Genomic DNA, 17,075 nt, shown 5'->3' with positions numbered 1-17,075 from the left:
CCCAAATGGCCGTCAAAATCACCACTCGAGACCTAGAGCAGGAGATCATCGATCTCGAGTCCCGTCTACAATATGCTCGGAAACGTCTAGCATTGGCATCGTCCTCCCCTTCCACACCGCTACCGCCGTACAACCACCACCACCACCACCACGATGATGGCGACTCCGACTATGACACGACTCCCACCAAGGGTATGTACATACATACATACCCCATCTACCAACCGTGAACACCTTCTGATTCACCAAACCACACAGACAACACAGCACCACCACCCTCAATCCCGATTTCGCACGCGCTTCTTCTCCTCTCCGACTCCGCCCTCCCGCTGGGCTCCTTCGCCTACTCCAGCGGTCTGGAATCCTACCTAGCCCACAACAAACCCCTCCCCCGCACCGTCACCCCCGTGGCCTCGTTCCATCGCTTCCTGAAGCTCTCGATCGCCTCGATGGCCAGCACCTCCATCCCCTACGTGCTCGCCGCATACCGGAACCCGGAGGAGCTGGAGACGCTGGACAACGACATGGACGCCTCGACGCCCTGCATCGTGGCGCAGCGCGCGAGCGTCGCCCAGGGCCGGGCGTTGATCGGGGTCTGGGAGCGCGCGTTCCGGGCCTCCTACACAACAACAACAAAAACCCTAACCCCCGCCGCGGCGGCCGCGATGCAGGCCATCTCCGATTTCTCGGACGCGTTGAAGCTGTGCGGCGATACGGCGGATGAGCTGGGGCCCAAGGGCCATCTGGCGCCGCTGTGGGGGGTCGTGTGCTCGGCCATGGGCATGGATGCCCGCCAGACGGCGTATGTGTTCATGGTGAACCACGCCAAGGCGGTGCTGAGTGCGGCGGTGCGGGCCTCGGTCATGGGGCCGTATCAGGCGCAGAGCGTGCTGGCCAGTCGGCGTCTGCAGGACATGATCACCGAACGCATCGACAAGGAATGGGATACCCCCGTCGAGGACGCTGGGCAGATCGTACCGCCGTTGGATCTGTGGGTGGGCAGACACGAGCTGCTGTACAGTCGGATCTTCAATTCCTGATCACACCCACCACCAACCGCACCAAGCATATTTGCATTTTTCTGGAGTCATTCGTTGTTTTGGAGTGGGGGCATTGGTCGTTTTGTAATTTCATGGCAGGTCAGCGCAAGAGTCTGGGTAATGGCGGAATTTTTGTTTTTTTAGCATTGGATAAATCTGGGCTGCGTTCAGCATCTTTGTTCGGTCTCTTTCATCAATATAGTTATTTTTTCTAAAGTTAATCCTACATGTGAGCTGCATACCTCATCTCAACTTCACGTGGGTATCCAAGGAGGACGCCTCGAAACACAAACAGGGAATCGAACAAAACGGGCAGAAAAGAGGAAAATGGAATCAAACCGGTAACCCGAAGACCAACAACCCGGCCAATATGCAAAGAAGATATCTGATCAAAAAGGAACAGATCTGAATCAAACGCCGGCCTTCTTGAGAATCCTATCCTGCTAAACACACAGTAAAACACCGCACCATGAGCCTTTTTCCATAATTAGAGAAAGATATGGGGTAGAAAGAAAAAGGAAAGAAAGAAAGAAAGAAAAAGGGTAATAAAACGGACATAAAGAGAAAAATCGGGAGAGAGAACGGCAAAATGGCAAGTCGGAGGGATAATAGGGAAGGGGAAGGGGAAAAGGAGAAAGATAGAGACTATGATACAAGAGATTTATAAACGGAGAGGTGACATCAGATCACAGAGTGATATGCATGTAGTCGTTATTGCCGAAGGACTTGTTGCAGTTAGGGCACTTGCGTGACCGCGAGGTAAGACGTTCTTCGACACAATCCTTGCAGAAGACGTGGCCGCAAGTCTTGATCGCTGTATTTTTGAAATTCCGACGACAAACTGTACAGAGAGCAAGCGTCTACAGAATTGTTAGCAATGGGAACTTTTTGCAATGATAAGACGTGGTACTGACCCGCAGCATCTCATATTCAGATGACTGGTTGCCAAGACTCTTGTTCTTCCAGTTGTCTAGACTCTTCTTCGTGTCCGCCAGGGTAGCCTTCAAGCCCTCGACTTCCGTTTCGGCTTTACGACAAGCACTGGCTGTACTGGAAAGTGTCGAATCTTTGGATGCGGACAACGCCTTGAGATCCGCCACTTGCCTGTTCAGACCCTCGATTGTGATATTGTTTTCCGTGATTTGTTGTTGCGCGGCGTGGTTCTTGGCAATCAAGCTATTCAATGCTTCCTTGGTCTCACTCACTTGTTTTTCCATGTTCGCAAGCAAATTTCGAGTTGCAGCCTCCGATTCCTTCAGCTGCGTGACAATGTCCGAACTCTTGGAGTTCTGCATACGCAAAGTGCGAACCTCCAACTCCCGAGCTTCCTTGCTTTTCATTGCAGCGAAGTATTTTTGATCTGCTTTGGACTTCTCCGCAATGAGTCGTGCGACCTTCTCCTCCAGAGCGCCGACATCGGTGACTTTCTGCGAAGCCAGAGACGAGTACTTTTTGCAAGCAATTTGCATCGAGGATAATTCGGTGTTGAGCATCGCGTATTGGCGCTCTAAATTGCGGAATCGAGTACGCAATTCTTCGGTTGAGATTTCATCGACACTCGGTGCGGCGGCCTTCTCCTTCTCAACTTCGACACGCAAGCGCTCCACCTCGGATTCCAGGGCTGCGATTCGAGCCTGGCCTGCATCTGCGAGTTCCTGGACTTTGATGGCCGTGGTTTTCTCCTGCTCCTGCGCAGCCTTTCGCATCTGTTGATCCGCCAATAATTCGTCGCGCGCATTCCGTATCCGTGCCAAATCCGTCTCAGCCCGCATCAGTTGCGCTTCCCTCTCGGCAATTACACTCTGCGTCTCCTCGTCGACCTGGTTGCGGTATGCAGTTCGTTCCGACCGTAATTTCGCCGCTTCTTCGCGAAGTTGTACATTAGTCGCCTCTAAATGGTTTATTCGAGTGACAACATCGTCGTATTGAGATCTCAACTGTTTGAACAGGTCCGTGCTTGCATAATCATCATCCGTCAATCGTGTATGCTACGCCTATGTTAGTGCTTCCCGGCTGAGAGAACATGCGCAAGGAGCATACCTTGATATTCAAGTCAGTAATTTGGCTTAACAATTTGGCGTTCTCGGCCTCCAATTTCTGGAGCTGTTCCTTTTGCTTTTCCGAGATGGCCGCGAGTTTGTTGTGGGCTTCGTCCAACGCAGGGCTTCGTTCACCACTTGGAGTTGCGCCATTCGAGGCTGACGGTTCGTCCCGCTGTCCAGATGCACTATCACCCCCGGGCCGCTGGGCACCCAGTATATACTGCTTTTCGAGTTTGGCGACAGTGACGCTCCGTGCACGATCAAGTTTCTTCTCGGCGACCATGTAACGTAGAGATGCCTCCTCCAAGCTCTCCTCTAGCTGCTGCTTTTCCGCCAACGCCTTCTCGAGATCGCTGATAGTGGCCTTCTCTTCCGCTAGTTTCTTTGCGAGTTGGGTCTGCAACTCTGAGACCTCGGGCGAGACTTTCGCCGATTTCGACAAGACGCTCGAAATTATTTTCCGGATATCCTCCGACCGAGATTTAAGATGTTTCTCAAATTTCTCATTATCGTCAAACAAGAGACTGCTTTGGAAAGACGAGGGTTCTGTGGAAGGGTTAGTGGCTGGGTGTAGAGCAACTAGGGGCCTCACGGCGGACCCACCCTTGGCACCTTCTTCCGGAGCGCCCATGAGTATTTTAACCTCATCGATCAACTTGACGAGCATCAGCCTTGCACACAGAGCGAGCAAAATACGGAGATCTACTCACTTGTTTGTACCAGGCATCAATAATACGTAGGTGATCATTATGGTTGGTGGTCGACTTGGATAACTCTTTCAACTTGGCCTCAAGGGACACCTTCTCCCGCTTGTACTCCTGCATCTGGCGCCATATTGCGTCTTTTTGGAATCGCTGCGACGAAAAGACGTCAGTATCTCGCCTGGTTGAGTCCACGGTCCAGTCGACTTTGGCGTTGGGAAGGGTTTCTAGGGTAACCCTTGGGGTAAGTTGACACCCACGTGGGCTATTCGTGGCACTCACCTCGAGATCATCCTTCCAGGGCATATCAGCATCGGGGTGCGGCTTGCTACCACCATTGACAGAAGTCGCCTGCTTCTTCAATGGTGGAGTCGAGTCGTTGTGGTCATAAGCAGCGGCTCTTTTCCGGTCTTCCATCGTGACAAAACCGGAATCGGAAGATGCGACGGGGGATGCTTCGGCGGCCGGCATCAGTGGCTACAGAGGCATAAGTGAATTAGAGGCCGTCACCACTGAGCAGCAACGAGCCGAAAGCCGAGACCGCAAGAAAATCCGACCGTAGAAGATATGGTGATGAGGGTGGGGTGGTGATGAGTAGAGTGAATGAACAGAGAGGGGGGGATGGAAGAGGGTATGTGCTGGATGGGGTTTGGGGGTTTATGTGTAGAGAAGGTTGAGATAAGCAAGACTTAGGAAAGCCAGGAGGATTTTCGGCCTGGGAGTTTGCGTTTCCTAGCGCCTCCCACGTGACCCCGTCCACTTTCCCCGGGAGTTCAGCAGATCTGGGCATCTAGACTCGACTCAACTCGACTCAACTCGACTCGACTCGACTCGACTCAACTCTTTCATCTATCATTCAATCTCATTTGTGCCCCTTTGGTCATCCACGCATATACTCCCTCATTAAATCGACTGTCTTACCAGCGAATACATATTGGCGATGACCTAATTTGTTCAGAATTGTTATTCGGAATGAAGTCTTTTTCCAGTTCGGTCATCAGTAAGTTTTCTTTTTCCTTCTCCTCCCTCGGATTCCGATTTCCACTGTGACTCGTATCTAATCTTTCTTGCTTCGCTAGATAAGTCGGGCAAGAAGTTTGCTCCCAAGGCGCCCGCCCGGCGCGCCCCAGCTCCCCCTCCACCGCGGCGGCCCAGTGTTGCGTCGCAACCGTCTGCTTCCCAGACACCGCAGCCAGCGACCGCGACAGCCACACCTGAGCCAGGCCCTTCTACCACCTCTGTCTCTGTCCAACAGACAACTGCCGTTGACACAATTCCCATCGAAACACCAGACGCAGCCCCGAAGAAGAAAATCACGCCCTCGTTGCCTGCGACCGCGATCGCAATACCCCAACCGAAACGGAAGCCCTCCGTCTCAGCAGCGCCTCCCAAGGTCGCAGAAGTAGTATCCCCACCCCCTCAACCCACCCCGCCTAGTACCGCACCTACCGAACTTGCGCCTCAGTCCTCAATCAATGAACCCTCGGAAACGCGCGCCGATAGCAGTAGGGACGTCAGCCCAACGCACGTGGTAGAGCGCCGTGCTGAGGAGGCCGCTGCTCCCCAAAGTCGCGTGCGCCGTCCCGCAGATGGCGCTATCGAAATTCGCCCTACCAAACGACCCAGGACTAATTCGGTGGCCAAGGCCTCTATCCCACCTCCTACCGCTCCTACAGAACCCCCAGTGACCGAGTTTCCTCTTCCAACGCCTCCCGCTTCTCAAGCTACCGCTATAGACACTCAAGAACCGACAGAAAGTCAGACAGAAACAGAGTCGCAGACGCCCGCCCCTACTACGCAGCCGCGAAAAGTGGTTAAGGTGCGAAGGAAATCTGTCAAGGAAGGGAATGGTGAGAATGCGACGGGCAAGAAGAAAGAAAGAAAGACTCGTACGCGGAAGAAGCGCGAGCCGACTCCTGAGGGTTCCGAGCATGTCGAGATCGCCCCTGGTCTCATTAAAATGTCGGAATTATGCAAGGACCTCCGAACCGGAAAACTTTCTAAGAGAGAAACTGAACTTCGCATCCTTGATCAAGCTGAGCAAGAGCGCAAACAGCGCGCACAGCAAGAAGGAGACACTGAGTTTCCAGTCAAGGCCAATGGAAACGAGGCCACGCCAGCAGCTGAAGGAAACAGCATGCTTGACAACAAATCTCAAGCTGGACCGGTGATGCGCATTGTGAACGGAGAAATCGTGCTCGATACTGCTTCCTTGCAGGTTGACCGCCATGCGGATGCCGCACGAAATGCCGGCGCGCTGGAGGACGTCGTGGAAAACACACTCACTCGGAAGATCAACCAGTCTACTTACGGAAAACGGTCCAAAACCGAGTCCTGGGATGAGGAAATGACGGATCTATTTTATCGAGGGTTGCGTATCTTCGGCACCGATTTCATGATGATCAGCAAACTTTTCCCGGGAAGAAGCAGGCGGCAGATCAAGTTAAAGTTTAACAATGAAGAGCGCCGCGACCCCTTGCGCATCAAGGATACCCTTCTCGGTCCACGGGAGAGTATTGACATCAATACCTATTCCCAAATGACCAACACGGTGTATGATGATCCCAAAGTCATACAACAACAACTAGACGAAGAACGGAAACAGATGGAGGAACAGCATGCCAAAGAGAAGGAGGCTCAAGAAGCACTGCTTCGCAATCCGGATGGTGCGGCTGAAGGAGCTGGTCAAAATGGTGATATGCCTGCTAAGGTCAAACGACCCAGCCGGAGGCAGGCGATGAAAGCTATGGCCGGTGGAACAGAGGAGGTATTGGGCACGATCGACGACGTGCCTTGAGGTTCCATGCCATGCACGCGGTGCATTATTCTGGCGGAGTTCCTATAGATGCGGCAACATACAGGCGTTATGTGCTTCGTGTTACGATGAAGAAAGCTGGGAAAGCAGGTACCGGAGGTGTCTGATTTTCGAGGTATTTCCAGAGGGGTTTCCCCTTGGATACCTATGCTTACCCTAATCTAGGCATCAATACAACCGCCATGTGGCTCCTTCATTTAGAAGACTCGTTTACTCCATGAACTAGCACCAAGTCATCCGAATCAGAGTCACAGCCCACCCACTTTCTCCACGCCAATTCCCCTCCCTTCAACGGCGTCTAGTCGAGCCAAACCCAGTACTTGTGGACGTACTTGAAAACTGCGGCGAGCGCGAGCGCGACCCTGAGCTATCTTCGCCGGGGTCGTCCCATCTCGTGAAAGACGGAGTGCGCCTTTGCCTGAAAGTTGGGGTGCGACGACGGTTTCTGCTTCCCAGGCCATAGCCAGCCGCAGCGCCGCCCAAAGCACCTGTCCAAAACCCGGGTCTCCATGGTTCAGAGGCAGGAGCAGGATCCGGACAACTGGAACTGGTATAGGGAGGGGGAGGATCACGAGGGTAGGGGCCGCCGCCGCCACCACCACCACCACCACCTCCCCATCCACCCCAGCCGCGACCGAGCCCTCCAGCCCGTCGACCTCCGCGTAGGCCAAAACAATCTCTCAGCATGGGCAGCATTATCAGGAAGAAACACGCCACCATGAATCCGAAGAAAATCAGATTTCCCAGTGTGGAAAACACGCCTCTCCAGCCAGATAGGTCGACGTCCGCCGGCCAGAAATCGCTATCCTGCCTTCCTGAGCCGAACCGCTCTTCTCCCACCTCCGTCAGTAACAAGCGATATTCAACACCGCAGCTCCCTTTCAAGACCCATTTATCATCGGCGTCCCTATAACCCTCGCACACTACGTCGGTTGATCCAAGCTTGAACTCCGGTGGGAGCGAGGCAGTGCAGGTCCACTGGATGTCCTCTTCGTCGTAGTCGTAGCCTTCGTTTGTGCATCGCATCGTATCGATGGGGTATAGGTTGCAGATGCGCTTGGAGGGACCGATGCATTTCAACTGAGGGATGGGCGAGACTCGCTGAGAGGTGGTCAGGCGATTTGCGCGCAGAGTGAGTGAGTGGACGCGGGAGAGGAGGATGGCATCTCTGCCTGGTGGTTGCTGTGATCGGCCATATGATAGGAGCAGCTGTGAGAGGAGAAGGAAGAGGAACTGTAATAGGCGAGAGTGACGCATGATGGATGTGTTTGTTGGTCTCGAGCTCGAGAGTCAGTTGAAGAATGCGAGATGAGAATTCTTGGAATCTGTGGTGGATTTTTCAGTCAAGAGGCATCATATGAGAGCAACCGTGTCAGCAAATAGTGAGTGAATGAAGGAGTGAGTGGTCTAAAGCTGATTCCCAGCTTGTGGCTGAATTTCTGAATTTATTGTGCAACCTAGTCAATGCACAACGTGTCCTTTCCAGCAGATGAAAGCTTCCATGGAACAGTAATAATGATAAAATATAACTACTAGGTAGTTACTAACGGAGGGTGACTCCGATCTGATAAATGGAAGGCAAGACAAGAATCTAATCGGCTTAGCGCGCGCATCGGAGGCGGAATCTCGACGGCGCCGCCGCCCACTTGCCGTTCGCCTCTTAGCTTAGCTTCAAGTTCCCAACAGCAGTGGCAATGGCTAATGGGTAGCATCTTAAAGGCGACAGTGTGCTCTTATGATGTGTTACCAACAAGGTGTGTGTGTTTTTGGCCTGTCTTCCTGCACTGTCCTTGAGCTGACTGACTGACCTTCGATGTGAAACCAGCCGAGCCCGTCCCGGCGCAATCCTCGTACGTCACTACTCTCATGTTACTATGGCCGGAGGACTAAAGGCTAACGGGGTATTGTAGCCTATCTTTCACACAGGGATTCTTGCTCGGGCAGTTATCCGTGGTCTTACTGATCGGCGCCTTCATCAAATTCTTCATTTTCGGCGAAGCACCACCACCACCCTCGCGCGGGCTCTCGCACCGAACCTCCACCCACCGGCGGTCGAATTCGATCTACAACCTTGGCCCGAATGAGACCAACTCGACCAACTCGCGATCGCTCCGGGAGAAACCGTCGAATTCGAACGTCCTCCGCCCGGTCCCTTCCTCGTCGACCAACACGCAGTCGATCCTCCGCAAAACCTACTACAGTTCCATCCCCCCGAACCTCACCTCCAAGCATGGCCGGCACCGGATCCACCACTCCTCCCACCAGCCCGAGTCCCTGGACTGGTTCAACGTGCTGATCGCGCAGACGATCGCGCAGTACCGACAGACGGCATACCTGCTGAAGGACTCGCCGACGTCGTCGATCTTGAGCTCGCTCAACGCCGCCCTGAACAACCCGGAGAAGAAGCCCTCGTTCATCGACAAGATCGCGGTGACGGACATCTCCCTGGGGGAGGAGTTCCCGATCTTCAGCAACTGCCGCATCATCGCGGTCGATGACCCGAACTCCGACGGCGGCCGCCTGCAGGCGCTGATGGACGTCGACCTGAGCGACGACAACCTCTCCATCGCGGTCGAAACGTCGCTGTTGCTCAACTACCCCAAGCCCTGCTCCGCCATCCTGCCGGTGGCACTTTCGGTGTCGGTGGTTCGCTTCTCGGGCACTCTGTGCATCTCGCTGGTCCCCGCCTCCACGGAACCTCTCCATACTCCCACCCCGTCCCCGTCGCCGCCCACGGCCGATGGGACCAAGAACCCTTCCGGGGAAGGTGCTCCACCGCCTTCCGTCGCCGTTGAGGAGGAGGGAACCGATGCCTCGTCCCTTCCGAAGACGGGCACTCCGAAAAGCAACGTGGCCTTCTCCTTCCTCCCGGACTACCGTCTCGATCTGTCGGTCCGGTCGCTGATCGGCTCCCGGAGTCGTCTCCAGGATGTTCCCAAGGTCGCACAGCTGGTGGAGGCCCGGGTGCATGCGTGGTTCGAGGAGCGCGTGGTCGAGCCCCGGGTGCAGGTGGTGGGGCTGCCGGATCTGTGGCCGCGCATGGGCCGAACGGGGGTCCGGACGGGCGAGGAGGCCGAGACGGCGTCGAACGGCGCGTCCCGCGGAGGGGGCGGCGGCGGCGGCGCCATGTCGGATCACTTGAGTGCGCATGAGACGGAGGGACTGCGGTTCCGGGGTGGGCTGGGGTCCCGGCCGCAGTTCGACAGCGTGTCGCGGACTTCCAGCTACAACGTGGAGACGGGAGACCTGCGGCCGCCGAGTATGGTGCGGGAGGAGAGTTCGGGGGGGTTGAGTGATCTGCACATGCCAGGGTCATTGGGGGGGCAATAGTTTGGTGTATTTAGTATTTGACGATCGACTCGACCGCAGGATAAAGATGCTGTCTATCCTTTAGGGAACAATCGCATTTAGCGAGTGATGACTTATAAGATAACAAAGAAAAGAAAAAGAATCAACTTGGGTGTCATAATTTCATGTGCCTATTCTATATACATCCCACCCCATCATCCCATATCTCCTCCTGCTGCTGCTGCTGCTGCTCTCCACCCACCCATTACCCAAAATGCCAACCACCCATCTTACCCGGAATCAACCCCCTCAAACCGCAGCAACAGCCGCCTTCCCCAGGGACCCCAAATACCCAACCCGATGCGGATTCCCATCCAACTCCTCACTCCGATTCAACGGCGTCCACTTCGGTTCCTCCTGAAACAACCGCATCGCCTTGATATACTGTAATCACAAAAAAACCACGTTAGCCCAGCCCCAACCCTTTCCCCGCCCAAAAAAAAGCCTCCAAGGGAAAGAAATAGAACATACATCGCCCTCATCCACCGTAAACCGATGATAAATCCCAGCCGGCAGGATGATCAGATCATCCTTCTCGAGCTGGATGCGCACCCACTCGTCCTCCTGGCCGCGGACATCGAAGTACCCGCGGCCGTCGCGGATGTACCGGATCTCCTCGTCCTCGTGCAGGTGCTCGTGGAAGAAGCTCTTGACTTTGGCCTCGTACGCGTCGCCCATCGTCGTCGGCGACACCGTGATCTCGTCCCGGTTCTTGTAGCCCCGCGCGGCCGCCAGGGCGTCCACGTCCGCCAGCGACGGCAGGTGGTGGTAGATCACCCCCAGGGTGGCGAGGTAGGATTCGGTGACCGGGCGGGCGCTGTCGTGGGGGAGGCGTTGGTCGCCCTTTTTTCTTGGGTTAGTTTTGGTTTTTGGGGGGGTAGAGGGGTAGAGGGGAAGGGGGGCTGTTGGTTTGAGGACGGGAGGGGGTGGCACTGCTTACCGGCTTGTTGTCGTACCAGTAGGCTTTCATTTTGATGTTTTGGAAAGGGGGGGAGTCTGTAAAGAATCTGAAGTTGACGGTGACGTTGAATGAAAGATGAAGAGGGTTGGAGGTTAAGTCGATCAAGTACTCAACTAAGTTGCCGGCCGGCGGGGAAGGTCTGAGTTCAGAGTTCAGACCTCCGGTGGAAATGCGCCGGTGCTGCTGCTGCTGCTGAATCCCCGCCCCACTATTGGTCCGTGGGAAAATCTTGCGTCGGCTTCCAGATGTCGCCATTACATCAGCAGAGCACATCAGCTGGTTTCTACTCGCATACTACTTATGGGAGTTTATAGTAAGTTTTATGGTGTCTAATATGCATTCATACTTCAAACGACATATGCTCAGATGCAAGCCCCATTCAAAGTATGCTACCTATGTACATACATCAACTCACCACTATATATTCCCCCATTTACTTCTTCCCCGCAGCTCGAGCAATGCGCTTCTGGACCTCCTCTTTCGTCAAGATCTTGACGGCGTCCTTGGAAAACACGTAGCTGAGACCGGACCAGATCGTGGTTCCGGCAACGAGGTATCTGTCTTTGTCAGCATGTACCTTTCCAGTGAGAATAGCGACCAAGAATTTAAGAAGAAAAAAACCCCCCCCCCCCAAAAAAACATACAACAGAAGGGATTCGCTGGTGGTCACCCACCCAACTACTAACCTCCCGGCGTGTGGCTTGAGTACGGCTGAGCGGACGGGAAGCCCTATTTTCCACACCCTGTGGTCGTATGTGCTGGACACTCCCCAAGTACCGTTCTTATCCCGCACCACACAACAAAACACAACCAACAACAAAAACATAACGAGAAGAGTGGCACTCACTGAAATGCGGTCATGGCTTCCTTCAAATGCCACGCATCAATCACCGTCTCTGGAAGCACGGGCATCCCGATTGCACTACCCACGAGGAGAAGCTGCAACGCAGTGTTGACCTTGGAGACTGTCGTGGGTTTGACCTCGGCAGAGGGGAGAGAAAAATCCCAGTACCTGGCCATGGTCTTGGGCGGAGGAAGAGAGATCCATCGGTAGTAGATGGCCGAGAGCGCCAGGCCAACGTCACGGCCGAGGATAATGATGGCGAGCCAGACTGTCATAGAAACATGTCAGCTTTCCTGCCTCACGACTGGTTATAGTGGATCGTCAACCGCAAACGATGGCTTACCAGGAATAGATCCATTGACAGCCAAACAAGCGACACCGATCGTCATCAGTAGCTTGTCAGCCATGGGATCGATGATCGTCCCGACGACCGTTTGCAAGTTCCATCGGCGTGCAATCCAGCCATCCACAAGATCCGTGATGCCGGCGTATGCGAACAGACCCAATGCAGCCGTGTGGTGGCCTTGCACGAGGAAGTATCCTACCAAAGGAGCCGCAACTAAACGGGTGAGAGTGAGGATGTTGGGAACAGTGTAGATGTTCTCGTGGGTGGTGGGTCTAGGGATCTTAGACAGAATAGCCGCAGTTTTGGACTTGGGCTCAGTGCTGTGTTTATGTCAGGATTCGACGAGACACAGGTTATCGGTATCGCCCCCCACCCCCCAAATGGGAGATGATTCAAGCCAGGAGAGAAACCTACTTTTGGGTCTCTTTCGGGTCGGTCGACTTCTGCGCCGACCATCTTTTCTGCTGGACAGTGAACCGTGCCCACTGCGACGACTCCTTTGTACAGAGATTACTACTTCTCTTCATTCGTAAGCTAGACATGGGTTTAGAACTCGACTTCCGGCTGAAGTAGGAAACAAAATCGCACCTTGCCTGAGTCAACGGCGAGCGACAGCCTGGCGCGAGGGCCGAGAAGCTACGCGCTCCAGCTACTTGCAGCGTCTGCGATCCTTTCCTGGGCACGGAGCCATGTCCGAGAGACGGGAATGGGAGCACGCAAGGCAAGCGGGGGAGTTGCCTAGAGGCCCGTATAGATCCCTGCAAAGCCATGATGACTGTCATGGTGCGGTTACGGTATGATAGGACTTGGCGCAGAATGCACGAATGGTGAATGTATGCGATAAGTGCGGTAAGACAGAAATGCTAGCACGAAACGAGAGCAGTCATATCAGATGTCGGTTTCCAAGGAATTCTGGTCATATAACCGTGCCGTGAAGACGGAATGCAGTAGACCATGCAAAGCCCGTGGATAGAAGTGCTCAGGATCGCGAATGTTTTGGTAATGTTCCAATCCGTGTCAGAGAAGGTGATGTACTTGTATATTGACCTTCACAAGCGGCCAGATTATCCGACTCCCGGTAGACTCCCACGCACGTGAGGTCTCGGCTTAGACGGCGATAAGTGTGATCTGAGGACCAATTGCCATCCACGAAGCGGCAGCCCACCGACTTGGGATGGCCGAGTGGTACAAATGGGGTCGAGGCTCGAAATGAGCTGGTAGAGGGGATGGAGAGGAGTGTATACATGCTGATGGAGACCCGTGATGGGAGAAAATGGCGGCGGGACAAAGTTAGTCCGCGGTCATGTGATTGTATTAATGGTAGAAGGCATTCTGGCAATGGATGTCCAGGATTTCTATTTATCCTCGTCAGCAGATCAGGCTCTTGGTGTCAGACACAGTAACAGGCGAGTCAGTATCTCCTATGAAGTGCGGTTCTCACTTGCATACAGCACTTTGGAAGAACTCGATATCATCCATCGCAAAACAACATATACCAGAGCTGAGCTTGGATAAGACTATGAGGAACGTGGTCGTATTCTGTTGCATTGAGTCCTCCCAAATAACCCCAGTCTATAACCTGGGGATCAGATAGCTAATCATAATTCCACATGCTGGCCTACTAAGCAAAAGGTGAGTGAAAGTTGACAGTTCGCAGCGAACACATACATACATCCTCCGACGCAACCTAAACACTAAATGAGAGACATGACAGCCTACTTTGAACGACTGATGCTCGGAGCTATATCACCTCAAAGATAAATGTCTGGCAATGAAAAGTACACTGGGCCAGCCTGTACTGTCTCTTCCAACAAAGCATTGAATGCCCGTCATTACACTTTCCACTATTGGTAGCAAGGAGCCGAGAGTTTGCGATTTAGATTAAGAACCAACTCAAAGCAGGGATGATCACTCGCAGACGCAATGCCCGCTGTCAGTATAGGAAAAGTATATATGTTAGCATGAGCGGTTATCAGCGCATACACCCAGTGGGCTATTGAGTTGAATGGCCGCAGCCCATATCTCCTTATCCCTCTTGTAAAGACCGAGAAGAAGAATTGCGACCGGATATGCTGATCTTGAGGCTGTTATCATGAAGAGAGAGTTACCTCCTTAAGCTAAGTTCTTTGCGAGGCCAATATTGCAGCCACAGACTGCTATAATCGTGGCCAAGCGTCCTTGACTGGCGTATATAGAATTCAATCGATCGCGGAGTCTCTCGATATGGAAAAAAGCCCCCTAAAATAAGGAGGTCTACGTTGATAGACACCATACTGATTGTCAAGTCGGCAGAGAGTCACGACAAGAACAACATCGCATCTTCTCCGCAAGCCTTAGAGCTTACCTTTCGTACAACACACGCAAACATAGACCCCAAAGCTCATATCTCATGGCTCGTTTGTCTTCCGAGATCCCGTACAATCGGCTCCGTGCCTAGAGCTTGACGTGGCATCCAGGAAGGTCTCCTTCCAATCCAGACAGAACATGCTGACCATATCCGCGAGAAGAGAACAAGGGGCGTTCAATGTCCAGGCTCCTCAGAGGTCAGAGGCTAGCGCCGAGAAGGACACTTCATCCTACGAATGCCCTGGGCTCGGCTTCCGGCAGCCTTTCGGTCAGCCATGAAGACCGACGCAATGCTTCCAAAAGTACGGGTTGCGCACGACGAACCACACCAGGCAAACGGAGAGGGCAGCTCGGGAGAGCGCGACTATGGCCTCGCCACTCTGTTGTGCTCACCATAAGCTGAGCCCTATAACAGGCGGTCAAGATGTCTGAGACATGGACACGACACTGAATGGGAACGGGCTAATCCGAGATACCCGAATCATGAATCCCGTTTGTTCATTGACTGCCCCTACGGGCACAATGTCCACCGAATCCCGATGTGAGAGCATCCGTTTTTGATCCTCGTATGCGTGTTGCAGATATTCAAGCCGGCCTGACCTGTTTCTCCCACGATAGATCCCCGAGGCCTTGCTCCTAGTGACGTAACATATGCATTTTGAGCCGTCACGCATTGCTTAGAATGTAGAGCTCTCGGCCGTGTTGAGAATCCGTGCACGCGTGTATCTGCTCCACTTCCAACCCACTCGAAGAATTTGCACTGCGCACATGACATGAAGCCGTAGCACAGTGGTGGGAATATGTTCCGGTAGTTGGAGGACTAAAACCGGTTTTGCTTCGATTATATCGATCGATAGTCAGTATAACTCGTTAGCCCACGCAGCTCGCTTAGGTGCTACTGTGCTAATAGCCCAACGACTGCATGGTAGACATGCAGATATGCGATCGGGCTTGCGACCAACAACAACGGGGACTCCGATATAGTGCGGAGATCCCGTGCCCAGTAGGGAGGGGCGTAGGAGCTAGGCAGAAAGCCACGACGATCCGCAGCAATGCTTACAAAAAGCTCATCGTGCGTCGCGGTGCTGCAAGGGTAACGTCCATAGTACCATATATCCGAGTGCCCTCCCTGCCAGGCCCAATGCCCAACATGCCGCTGACTTGCCTGCCCGCTGGGTAAGTCAAAATGTTGACAGCCATGTGATTGACACAGCCATCAGGCACGCCCGAGCAGGACTGTCACACCTAGGTGGGCTGATCAGCCTCCCGGAAGTATCTCTCCGGGGGGGGGGGAGGGGCATGTGAACGGGTGTTCCGGGTTTACAGGAGGAGACATTGGACGTGGATCACTGGACTGGTCTAGATATCCGTTAGTCTTCAAACAACTCAACCGGTACAAGAACCACTTGCTCCCTGCCATCGGATCAGAGACCAGGGAGAACAAAGAAAGAGTACTCCGTAGATAGAGGAGAGAAGCCTTGCTTCGTCCTGCAGGCAGGCTGAGCCGATAATGTCAGTGCGCACGACAATCCATCGTCGTATGTACCTCCGTTGCAGATTGGGTATCCACACAGGGCGCAGGAAAGATCGGACTGTTGACGAAACGGGATAAACAGAAGTGACCTCATGAAATCTTGGGAGGATCGTCTTACGCAACGCAAAGACAGACGAACAAAGATCTGAAGGCGATCCTAGCACATACCGGCTGGAGATGAGGAGAGAGGGGGAAACCTGTCCAGATCAGATTGGCTTTGAGTTTTTTTTTTGCCCCTTGCATCTTTCTTTGTTCGAAGTGAGTGCGACAGCTGGGATCTCGGATCTGACAATATCCATCGGCGGACACATTGAACTAAACTCACCTCAGACAGGCAATGGGGTAGGAGACTTTGTGACTACCGTACGTTAAGTTAGTAGGTACCGATATGAGTAGCGGTGGGAATAGTACTTACTGTACTCCGTACGCTGTACTCCGTACGGATTGCGGTACTTTCAACCGAGGAGCTCCGGTTCAGGCCGATCGTGTCAAAGTGGGCTGACAAGCCGAGACTGGAGAGAATTCACCATGCCTACTCCGTACTCCGTAGAATGCGCTCCAACTGCTAATCCCTGGAGAAAACTCCTTTGTTGTTAGTCTATCTCCGAGAATGTGCTTCGATGATGAAGATGCTCGTTCACCGGAGGTTTCTGGTCTGCCTGTTGTTTCCCGGCGCCTTACGGAAAGCAGCCAGTTTACCGTGGAAGGGTTTCCCAGGCCACTCACTGACTTGCTGAAGCACGGCTCGCCGAGACCGGACAGACCACCCGATAAGGTTACAAAGACCCTGAACTACCATAGAAAAAGACGACTACTTACTGCCAAAGGGGTTGATGTTTTCGAATCGAGGTAGATTCGGTATATACAACAAGCACATGACTCGCCAGATCCCGTAACAAAATCCCCAACTCCACACTCACAAACCATTCACTTAGTCACTGATTGTAACTGAGTTAACGTTAGTTAGTCAATGAAGATTTGTGATCTCGCACAAAGTTAATTTGACACCTACTGCACAGGGACGAAGGTTTAAGAATGAGCCTCCTCCTATCCTGCAGCCAGCAAGCAAGTAGCGGGGCAACGCTGCATTGGCAGATT

At 53.5% G+C, this 17,075-nt stretch overlaps 7 protein-coding genes across 7 annotated transcripts; 3 read left to right on the top strand and 4 right to left on the bottom strand.

Moving 5' to 3' along the window:
• Window positions 1–68: 68 nt before the first annotated feature.
• On the top strand, window positions 69–1,377 carry BO66DRAFT_391355 (urease accessory protein UreF). Its single transcript, XM_025647238.1, has one exon. The coding sequence runs from the start codon at window positions 450–452 to the stop codon at window positions 1,038–1,040; it is 591 nt and encodes a 196-aa protein (XP_025504735.1). The 5' UTR covers window positions 69–449; the 3' UTR covers window positions 1,041–1,377.
• Window positions 1,378–1,726: 349 nt separating this feature from the next.
• On the bottom strand, window positions 1,727–4,254 carry BO66DRAFT_437855 (E3 ubiquitin-protein ligase BRE1; the record flags this gene model as incomplete). Its single annotated transcript, XM_025651020.1, has 6 exons — window positions 1,727–1,900; window positions 1,955–3,028; window positions 3,081–3,628; window positions 3,686–3,737; window positions 3,793–3,936; window positions 4,066–4,254. 6 exons carry the CDS (start codon window positions 4,252–4,254, stop codon window positions 1,727–1,729), a joined length of 2,181 nt encoding a protein of 726 aa, XP_025504734.1.
• Window positions 4,255–5,953: 1,699 nt separating this feature from the next.
• Window positions 5,954–6,580, top strand: BO66DRAFT_372873 (transcription factor TFIIIB subunit BDP1; the record flags this gene model as incomplete). The annotated part of the gene is made up of 1 exon (XM_025645517.1): window positions 5,954–6,580. One exon carries the CDS (start codon window positions 5,954–5,956, stop codon window positions 6,578–6,580), a length of 627 nt encoding a protein of 208 aa, XP_025504733.1.
• On the bottom strand, window positions 6,577–8,167 carry BO66DRAFT_391353 (DUF1183 domain protein). Its single transcript, XM_025647237.1, has one exon. The coding sequence runs from the start codon at window positions 7,853–7,855 to the stop codon at window positions 6,887–6,889; it is 969 nt and encodes a 322-aa protein (XP_025504732.1). The 5' UTR covers window positions 7,856–8,167; the 3' UTR covers window positions 6,577–6,886.
• A 111-nt stretch (window positions 8,168–8,278) lies between these two features.
• Window positions 8,279–10,055, top strand: mmm1 (ERMES complex subunit MMM1). The gene is made up of 3 exons (XM_025645516.1): window positions 8,279–8,352; window positions 8,424–8,448; window positions 8,509–10,055. Exons 1-3 carry the CDS (start codon window positions 8,334–8,336, stop codon window positions 9,926–9,928), a joined length of 1,464 nt encoding a protein of 487 aa, XP_025504731.1. The 5' UTR covers window positions 8,279–8,333; the 3' UTR covers window positions 9,929–10,055.
• Window positions 10,056–10,060: 5 nt separating this feature from the next.
• On the bottom strand, window positions 10,061–11,036 carry BO66DRAFT_348377 (acireductone dioxygenase (Ni2+-requiring)). Its single transcript, XM_025644651.1, has 3 exons — window positions 10,887–11,036; window positions 10,418–10,789; window positions 10,061–10,330 (listed from the first exon to the last, which is right to left on the bottom strand). Exons 1-3 carry the CDS (start codon window positions 10,914–10,916, stop codon window positions 10,196–10,198), a joined length of 537 nt encoding a protein of 178 aa, XP_025504730.1. The 5' UTR covers window positions 10,917–11,036; the 3' UTR covers window positions 10,061–10,195.
• A 304-nt stretch (window positions 11,037–11,340) lies between these two features.
• Window positions 11,341–12,879, bottom strand: BO66DRAFT_321156 (cardiolipin synthase; the record flags this gene model as incomplete). The annotated part of the gene is made up of 5 exons (XM_025643707.1): window positions 11,341–11,464; window positions 11,755–12,019; window positions 12,095–12,417; window positions 12,512–12,631; window positions 12,686–12,879. 5 exons carry the CDS (start codon window positions 12,877–12,879, stop codon window positions 11,341–11,343), a joined length of 1,026 nt encoding a protein of 341 aa, XP_025504729.1.
• Between the last annotated feature and the right edge of the window lie 4,196 nt (window positions 12,880–17,075).

The sequence above is a fragment of the Aspergillus aculeatinus genome, assembly GCF_003184765.1.
Source record: "Aspergillus aculeatinus CBS 121060 unplaced genomic scaffold BO66scaffold_20, whole genome shotgun sequence".
Classification (NCBI taxonomy): Eukaryota; Fungi; Ascomycota; class Eurotiomycetes; order Eurotiales; family Aspergillaceae; genus Aspergillus; species Aspergillus aculeatinus.
This window is presented reverse-complemented; position numbering and strand designations above follow the sequence as displayed.